At 44.2% G+C, this 8,993-nt stretch overlaps 1 protein-coding gene across 1 annotated transcript in view; it reads right to left on the reverse strand.

Moving 5' to 3' along the window:
- The window catches only part of runx2b (RUNX family transcription factor 2b), a 53,697-nt gene that overhangs the window by 7,061 nt on the left and 37,643 nt on the right, over nucleotides 1–8,993 (reverse strand). The window contains exon 6 of the mRNA XM_037685324.1: nucleotides 1,422–1,589. Coding sequence (XP_037541252.1) covers nucleotides 1,422–1,589 — 168 coding nt within the window. The remainder of the gene's footprint in view (nucleotides 1–1,421; nucleotides 1,590–8,993) is intronic.

Below are 8,993 nucleotides of genomic sequence, written 5' to 3' on the forward strand. Positions count from 1 at the left end.
ATATATATATATATATATATATATAGACAGTTTAAACCCTTCCCACACTCTTACAATATTCTAAACAATGTTTCTAAACTCTAAACGCTCTAAAAGAGCACAGAATGTCATGATTTCAGCTCTCTGCCACCTCTGCTCTTTGCCAACTGCAAGTGCTCTTGGCCACGCCCACTTCTCCGCTCTGCACTGAGAACAGCTGATCAGCTGCAGCAGGAAGTTTATCCTGCAGTATGGGCTGCACAAATGTGCAGCAAGTGCTAAATATTTTAAAATAATTTATTATAAATAAAAATCCCATGCCGATCGATCGTGTGGCTCATCCATCAATCAGTCAATTGTGCGTCATGCCCAATCTTATTTTGAAAAACCGCGATAGAGCGAGTCCGCGATAAATGAACCGCGAAGTAGCGAGGGACTAATGTACAAGAAAGTTCATGCTCAATAATCCAGGTATAAAATCCAGCAATGCTCAGTCAGGTCATCTGGACGGTCATTAGTGAGCATGAACTTTGGTGTTTTGAACCACTTTGGCATGACTGTCTCAGAGGAGTTGACGGAGGAGAGGGTGGGCCCCAGAGGCCGTCTTATCACCATCAAACTGTGTTTTTTCCACTATGGAGTATGCTGTTTGTGGGAATCAGTTTGTTTGGTGGCTCCTCAGACTGAAGAAATCCTTTGGATGAAGGACGAAACATCTCAGCAATAAAAGAAACCGTCCAGATGACCTGACTGAACATTGTTGCATATAAAGTCCCATCCATCCCTCCATCCATCCATTATCTTTACCCGCTTATTCCATTTTGGGTCATGGGGGTCGCTGGTGCCCATGTCCAGCAATCACTGTGCGAGGGGCGGGGTACACCCTGGACGGGTCGCAAGTCCATCACAGGGACACATAGAGACAAACGAGACAAACAACCATGCACGCTCTAACGCACCTAGGGACAATTTAGAGTTACCAATCAGCCTAACATGCATGTTTTTGGTCTGTGGGAGGAAACTGGAGTACCCGGAGAAAACCCACGCATGCACGGAGAGAACATGCAAACTCCACCCAGAAAGGCCCCTGGACCGGGATTTGAACCATAGACCTGCTCGCTGAGAGGCAGCAGCTCTATCAGTTGCGCCACCGTGCTGCCGCATATAAAGTCATTAGTTAAAATGTTAAATATTTTCTACTTTGTTTTTTTAATACTATTTAAACTATTATCCTCAACATTTCATTTTAATCTTAACTTAAAAACTCTATTTGCAATCCTGGGAAACAAGCAATTTCCTCCAATTTTTTCCTTCTGGGTGACCTCAGCACTCCGCCGAACAAACACAAATTGGCATCTAGTTTTCAGAAACTATGCACGCTGCATGCAGGTTTGTGTGCAGACAGGAAATAAAGCTTTTTTTTTTTTAGTGGGGGGGCGCACCTGTTATCTGCGTCTGCCCCTGTGGGTTGAAGGAGTTGGCCGCCGTGTTGAGGGCTGGTCGGGGGCTTTGCGTTGGAACCGCCACCCTCACCCTCATCCTCTCCAGCTCACTGAGACGGTCTGAGAACAGGCCAGTTTTGGGCGGATCCTCCAGCTTTTGACGATGCCCTGCACAAAACAACAAAAAGGTTACACTGATGCCCCACTGGTGACTGAACCCAAGTTTTGTAAACAAATTGAAGCTAATGCAATCCCCCCTTTCCATCATAATATCACAGTCTATCTCCTTTGAGTCCATCTTTAACAGCTGAGCCACATTAACCCTCCGCTCACTGCATCTGCTGTTAGGCTGGCTTCAGCCATCTCAACGTCACTGTAAGATGAAACATCACTGTCATCTTCAGCTGCTCTTGGATTACGGTTTGTCAAATAACCTGTACAATGTGCAGATGAGTCACTTCTTCTGCGCTTCACTTGGTAAACAGCCTCCTGAACAAAGAGCTTCAGGGGAACGGACGCTACTTAATTAACAACCACTCAGGCATTTATATCCGTTCACCTGAGGCCAGGCTGTAATCTGAAGATGAAGCCTCAAACAGACAAAATCTCACACGCCATTAATCCATCACGACCACTGCCAGATTATTAGTATTATTTGAAATCTTCATACTTTGCTTTTGTTTTTAAACTTCTTTATCTACCGGATTATATTCTCATCAATAATTCAAGCATGTAACTCTGCTCTACTGCTACACACACACACACACACACACACACTTAAATAACACATTTACTGAAAGTCGTGCACACAAACCCCAGACAGAACGTAACTCTCTCCGTCTGAGCCCAACTTGATCCCTGAGCTCTATCTGCCTTGTAGTGGGAACCAAATCAAACCCGCCCAGTGGGCCCAGGTGTGGACTACAGTTTAGTTAAGGTGGGGTGGAACGAGAGGCCTGTGCACACACACACACACACAGAACTGTGTCAGTCTGTCTGTCTGGTCTTGCACGAGTTGCCCTGTAAAGGCGCTAAAGTAAATATGAAACAGAGGGGGAGTAAAGCTCCTGCTGTACTTGGCGGCGCTCCAGCTGGCTCTGGCAGAAACAGCGAGCTACTTCAGAATCCTGCCCAACCTGCCTGCAGCCGGGCCTGGGAACAAAGAGCTGACGCTTACACCTACAACTCAGGCTGGGTGTCGAGGAGAGCCGACAAAAGGGAAAACAGACCCGCTCTATAAGGAACCATCAACTGCACTAAATTAAAGGCCTCCTTGAAGGAATGCAAATCACCCGCCTTTCATGCCACATTTAGACGAAGATCATCTCATGTTGAGTTGCAGTCGTTTTGGTCAAACTTTTAGAATAACATTATGCACGCCTGGAAGTACAGCTACTACCATGTCAAATATGAGCACATTACGGGTAAAACCGAATGAATTACAGCCATGTATGCGTTTTCCAAGCTCAGTTGGCTGCTGTGGCCATCTTGAATTGCATTTGCTCCAAAGATTAACCAGTAGCACATGTGCATCCAGTGACTATTTACTAAACGTTTCAATAAAATCCATCCAGCGGTTCATGAGATAATTTGTTAACAGACAGACGGAGTTGACTTCAAAATGTTAATTGCAGAATTTTAAACAAAGGACTCGCTGATCTGTTGGCGCTTAGATTGGATGTTGGAGATAAGTCTCAGCGACTACCACGCCAGATTTTAGGTCAATATATGTAAAACTGACAGAGTCACAGCTGTTTATGTGCATTTTATGTTTAGTTAGCTGTGGCAGTCATCTTGAATTGGGTTGACTCCAAAAGTTAATCATTTGGAGAGGTACATCTAGAGATTACTTTCTGCAAGTTTACTACAAAATCCATCCAGTAGATTATGAGCTATTTTGCTAACAGACACAAACATTTGCAGGTGATAATAATAATAAAAAAAACCCTGAACCTAAATGTATTAATAACATCCTGACTGAGGAGCTTTGTTACATCTCTCATCCAGCTTTTCTATATTCCTGCAGACTTTTTCAGACACTTTAATGGGCGAATAAATGTGAAACGACAAGACTGGATTCCTTCGAAACCGCCTATTACGGCCTGGCACCTTCCCACTCCTGCACCGACACAGTATTTCAACCTCAGATATGCCATTAAAAACCATCTCACTCTTCACAACAAATTATTTTAGTGCAGAACAACATTTTGGAACATAAACCCCCCCAAACCCTGCAGAAATGAAAAGTGATTTGAGAATGGCAACAGGGAAATGGGAGTCACAGGCAGACAGGCAGACAGGCAGACAGGCAGACAGACAGACTGACTGTGATTTTTATTGCAACGACTGGCTGGCATCATGCAGCCCCAAATAAACCAAATATCTTGTCAAGCTCTTCCAGTAGCTGTGCCGCGGAGAACAACACGGAGTATTCAAAACCCCCTCGTTAAAGTCCAGATAACATAATTCATTTCCATATTTCATTAAGATCCCCCCTCGTCTTTCCGGCAGATAATTTGTGCGTGCCGTTGGCATCCCTCGCTGCTCCCAGTCAATCACGGCGTTTCCATTTTCAACAGACTGAATTTCTATTCTCAAACAGCCTCGGGACACAGTGCTGCCTTTGTGTGCAGACTGTCTCCTGGTGATGGGAATAAATAGCTGTAAGAGTCCAAGGGAGATGAGGAGGAGCCACGAGCAGAGGAAGAGACCCCGATGACCAGTAAATTAAGAGCTGTGCGTGTGAAGCGGCCGGGCGACACGGGCTCTGAGCCGAGAGCAACAAATGGTGAATCAGTTAGTGTAAGAGGCCGTTTGGGATTTCAGCATCTTTCAGGAGGATCCCAAATTACAGAGACCTTTGGATGTTACGGTGATGAGCAAACGTTGGGCAGGAGTTAACGTTAATGTCGACATGTACAGCGAAACGTGCGCACGGCTGATCAGTCCTTGGTTATAAAATGCCAGATGGGTCAAATTTATGGATAAAAAGCTTTAAATCTATAAAAAACCCTAAAAACAATTGCTTTCTTTTTGCTTCAAACTTCTACAGCTGGATTCTCTAAGCCAGTGATTCTCAACTGGTGGGTCGCAACCCCAAAACGGGCCACAGACCTGTTTCCAGTGGGTCGCTGGCTTTACAGATGAAATGGTTCAGTGTTCTGATTATCATGTCAGTTTTATGGTTTATTGCTTTTTGTTATATGTTCAACTCGCTCTGCGAAAGCGACCTACAGCAGTCCCTCGCTACTTCGCAGTTCGACTTTCGCGGACTCGCTCGTTCGCGGTTTTTCAAAGTAAGATTGTACACGAGAAAAAAAAAAGTTGTACTCGATGCACGATTGTCAACTTTAATATTACTCGGGTGATTGGGACAGTACGGGGTACAGTAAAAAGTTAGCAAAAAAAAAAAAAAAACTTCAGACATGCGCTGCCATTTTGTAGTTTTCTTTCAATAAGCCTACACTACTGCCACTCAAAAGTACTACATTTCCCAGAAGCAACAGTGCTTCCTGCCGTTGCCTTCTGCTGAAATGGAAGGAAAGTTCTGATCTGATCCAAAAAAAGTTTGGTCCTTATTCATAGTGACTTTTGTGTCCAGCAGATGCAGAGAGTCGCACGGAACCGGACCAGAACCGGACCAGAACCGGAGCTCCAGACTCACCGGTCAATCTGAGTGCCGCCCGCCGGCCCACGAGGCCTCCTGGGCAAGAATGCAGAACGCCGGGAACATAATCCCAGCAATAAAAGAGGGACTATTGTATTTTAAGTAGTTTTGACAAACCTTTTTTATTTATGTCACATTTGTGCATGAAAGCACTAAGTGGTAAAAATCTTTAAAGTTAATGAACTGATCAGTTTTGGTTTTAATTAAAATGGGGCTAAAATAGAATATTTCCTTCTCTCAAGCTTCTTGCTGGTCGTTTTGGTTTATTATTAAACTTGTTACATTACTGGGAGATAAAGTTAGAGAGGCCAGACTGAGATGGTTTGGACATGTCCAGAGGAGGGACAGTGGGTATACTGGTAGAAGGATGTTAGAAATGCAGCTGCCAGGAAACAGACAAAGAGGAGATGTATGGATGCAGTTAGAGAGGACATGGAGGTAGTTGGAGTGAGGACAGAGAGAGATGGAGGAGGATGACTCGCTGTGGAGACCCCTGAAGAGGGAACAGCTGAAAGAAGAAGATTAAACTTGTTACATTGTCTTGACTAACTGTGACATTATATTCTATATCAGGTTCAAACTGCATTTTCTTTACTTTCAGTGAACTTGAGAAGTTAAAAGTTTCTGGGTCGCACCACTCTCGAAAGGAAAATAAATGACGTTTAAAACACAGGGAAGACAATAAAAACACGTTTTGGTCTGGTCAGGTTTCAAATCTTTGTGAAAACTGCTCTTATAATTTATACAACGACTAATCAATAGCCACTTTTACAGGTAAAGTCCTCCAATAAGATTGAATAAAGTCTAGAAAGGCGGTATATTGTTCTAATGAATAATCCCACCTGCACCAAATACACTGATCCCTTCATAAATGAGGAATCAGAGGAAAACAATTCCTTCTTGCACACCACAAAATCACCTAATGAACATGTAATTAGCTCTCAACACTTCTGCCAGCAAGCCTTACAGATGAAGAAAGTCCAAGCACGGCGGTGGACTGATCATAGTTTGTGTCACGCCCAGCAGCAAAGATAAAATTTCACACTTGAAGACAAGAACGGATTTATTTAATTCCATCAAACTCTGGATAATATGACAGTTGTCAAAAAGGAAAGAAAGCGGAGAAGCGTGTGCATTTACAGGAATGGACAAATTCACAACAGACTAGTCAAGTGGTGTAAGTCGAAGCCTGGGCTGAAATATTTCAAGAGTTTTGTTTAAAATTCGGTGAAGAAAACGACTTTTTGAAAGAAATACAAGTGGAAAAAGCCCTCGCCAACGAACTTGTTGAGTCAGAGAGCTGCACAGAGAGCTTCAAATTGTAATACATGACAAAAAATGACTTGAGCGCCCAAACAAATAACTTATGTTCACAAAGTTTGTTTTCTCAGTCATCCAGGTATATAACAACAAAAAAGGTTGAATCATGTCATCTGGACTTCGTTTTTTTTGTTAAAAAGAAACGTTTCGCCCCTCATCCAAGAGGCTTCGTCAGTCTGAGGCCTAGCCATCTGGTATTACCCAGAAGCCACCCTGACTCTTGTGTTTCAAGCCTGCCTCAGATACCCCTGAAGTCTGGCCTTTTCACTAATGGTTTCAAAAACACAAAGTTTGTTTTCTCAGTCATCCAGGTATATAACAACAAAAAAGGTTGAATCGTGTCATCTGGACTTCGTTTTTTTGTTAAAAAGAAACGTTTCGCCCCTCATCCAAGAGGCTTCGTCAGTCTGAGGCCTAGCCATCTGGTGGCCAACTTGTTATGTTCTAAGTTTTATAAGTGCTGCTAAAATAAGAAATGAATTGTGCAAAGTTATTTATTATAAAAAAACCCGAACAGTTGTGATGTGAACGACAACCTAAAGTCCACGTTTTCTAATGATGCTCTACGTGGGAGGAGACGGTCTGATCTGTGCATTTTATAAAAATCTTTGCAGGAATGTCAACGATCACATCAAGGTCCAGTTTACGGTCCGAACAGCCAGACCTCAGGTCCGTTAGTTAAGCAGGCCTTGACAGTAAATATAGTTTTTCACGACTTAATTACACCTTTTAAGAGGACAACAGTTGCCAAACATGTCTCAGCTGTTTTATCGGAACCCTAGCAGGGTGGAGGAGTGGGCCGGCGGTATTTAAAGGAGCGGGAAAGGCGGATGATTTCACCACCGTAGGGAAAGTCCCCGAGATTCCCATCATCCCTGTGAAAACAGCGGAGATTTTCGATAGCGCCTGCCACTTCCCTGCCAGCCAGCGACCAGAAACACAGATTCAGACCAGATGTGTGAGCAGCTTGAACTCAGAGAAACAAACAAACAAAAAGGAAAAAAAGGGACGGAAACGTGCTGTAAACATTTGCACAAAGCATCATCCCGAAGCGCACAGCCACACTGAAGATGAGAACACCGCAACAGATACGGTGAAAATCACACACATGTACACTGATCCTAGAAAAGTATTATTTGAGGCGTAGCAGAGATAAAAACGTGGAGTTATTTTACTGCTGCTGATCAGACGACTATAAAAACGGGAAAGCAACAGAGTCCTCCGTGATCAGTGGCAGCATTAGAGTGAATCTGACCCCGAGAACAAATCTTTGACTAATGATCTAAAGATCTTATTGTTCCATATTTTCCTAACAGAGCACTTCGCTCTCAGACTGCAGGTTTACTTGTGGTTCCTAGAGTTTCCAAAAGCAGAGTGGGAGGAAGATCTTTCAGCTCCTCGCTTGTGGAACCAACTTCCAGTTTCTGTCTGTGAGGCTGACACATTGTCCAGTTCAAAGACTGGGATTAACACTTTCCTTTTTGATAAATCTTATAGTTAGGGTGGGCTTGGTTTCTTGAGCTATCCCTTAGTTATACTGCTATACAGGAAGCTTAGGCTGATGGGTTCCTCTCTGAGCGTTAATAACGGCAGACGATTGGGAGAGGGATCTGTTAGTAGTACCGTTGCTTTCTTTAGACATATCTGTAAGCGAGGTTTTGTTCCTCCTGTGCTGGTTCAGGTGTTTCTACAGTTAATGATAAGTTACCATCTACTTTATCTTTAAAGAAGGTAAATGTATGTCTTATGTTGGTGTTTCCAGAGTAATGATTCAGAAAGGGTTCTCCCTCGTCGAGCCATCAGTGCGTACACAACGATAGAAAGTTCCTCTTCCTGACTTGACATGAGGAAAAGGCAGAAAATCGAGCATAAACGGGACAGTTTATAAATTTGGTGTTGCCTCATGCCCTCGTCTGAGCCCTTCAGCCTGGTTTATGAGCCTGGATGAATGGATCATAGGGGCTGACTCAGAACCCCCATCCCCACCCCCCCGTGCTCATGGAGCCTGGGATGAATCAGCTAGTCTGTGCTAGCGGGTGCATGTATGTGTTCGTCAGTCATCTCACGGAGGAACAGTGAAGTCGACGAATGACTACACCGGGCCCATATTTCAGATTTTATTCGGCGCCCTCACAGTGGCCGTGTTGTTTTTGCGAGTGCTCAGAAGCAATGAATTATTTCAGGTGGCAACCTGAAGCTGGCAGAGCGTGGCTCGAGCACCGAAAAGGCCCAACGCCTGCCTGCCATGGGGGTCTGGTACAACGGAAGAGGAGGGAGAAGAGGCAGAGAGGAGGGGACGAGAATAAAAACAGATTTTGAAGGAGGGAGTTGAAAAAAAAAAAAGAGTGAAAAGCAAAAGAAAAAGGAGGTGTGGAAGACGAGGCAGCAAGGAAAACAGAGACGGAGAAAGAGTGAAAGAGGGAGCCAGGCTGTCGTGGAGCGCTGCCAGCCGTCTGTGTGGTCCGATGCGTTCCAGCCTGGAGGAAGCTAGCCAGGCGAGGGAAGGGCACACACACACACACACACACACACACACACACACACACACACACACACACACACACACAGACACACACAGACACACA

This window comes from Nematolebias whitei, chromosome 12 (assembly GCF_014905685.2).
Source record: "Nematolebias whitei isolate Nwh7 chromosome 12, NemWhi1, whole genome shotgun sequence".
In the NCBI taxonomy this organism is placed as follows: Eukaryota; Metazoa; Chordata; class Actinopteri; order Cyprinodontiformes; family Rivulidae; genus Nematolebias; species Nematolebias whitei.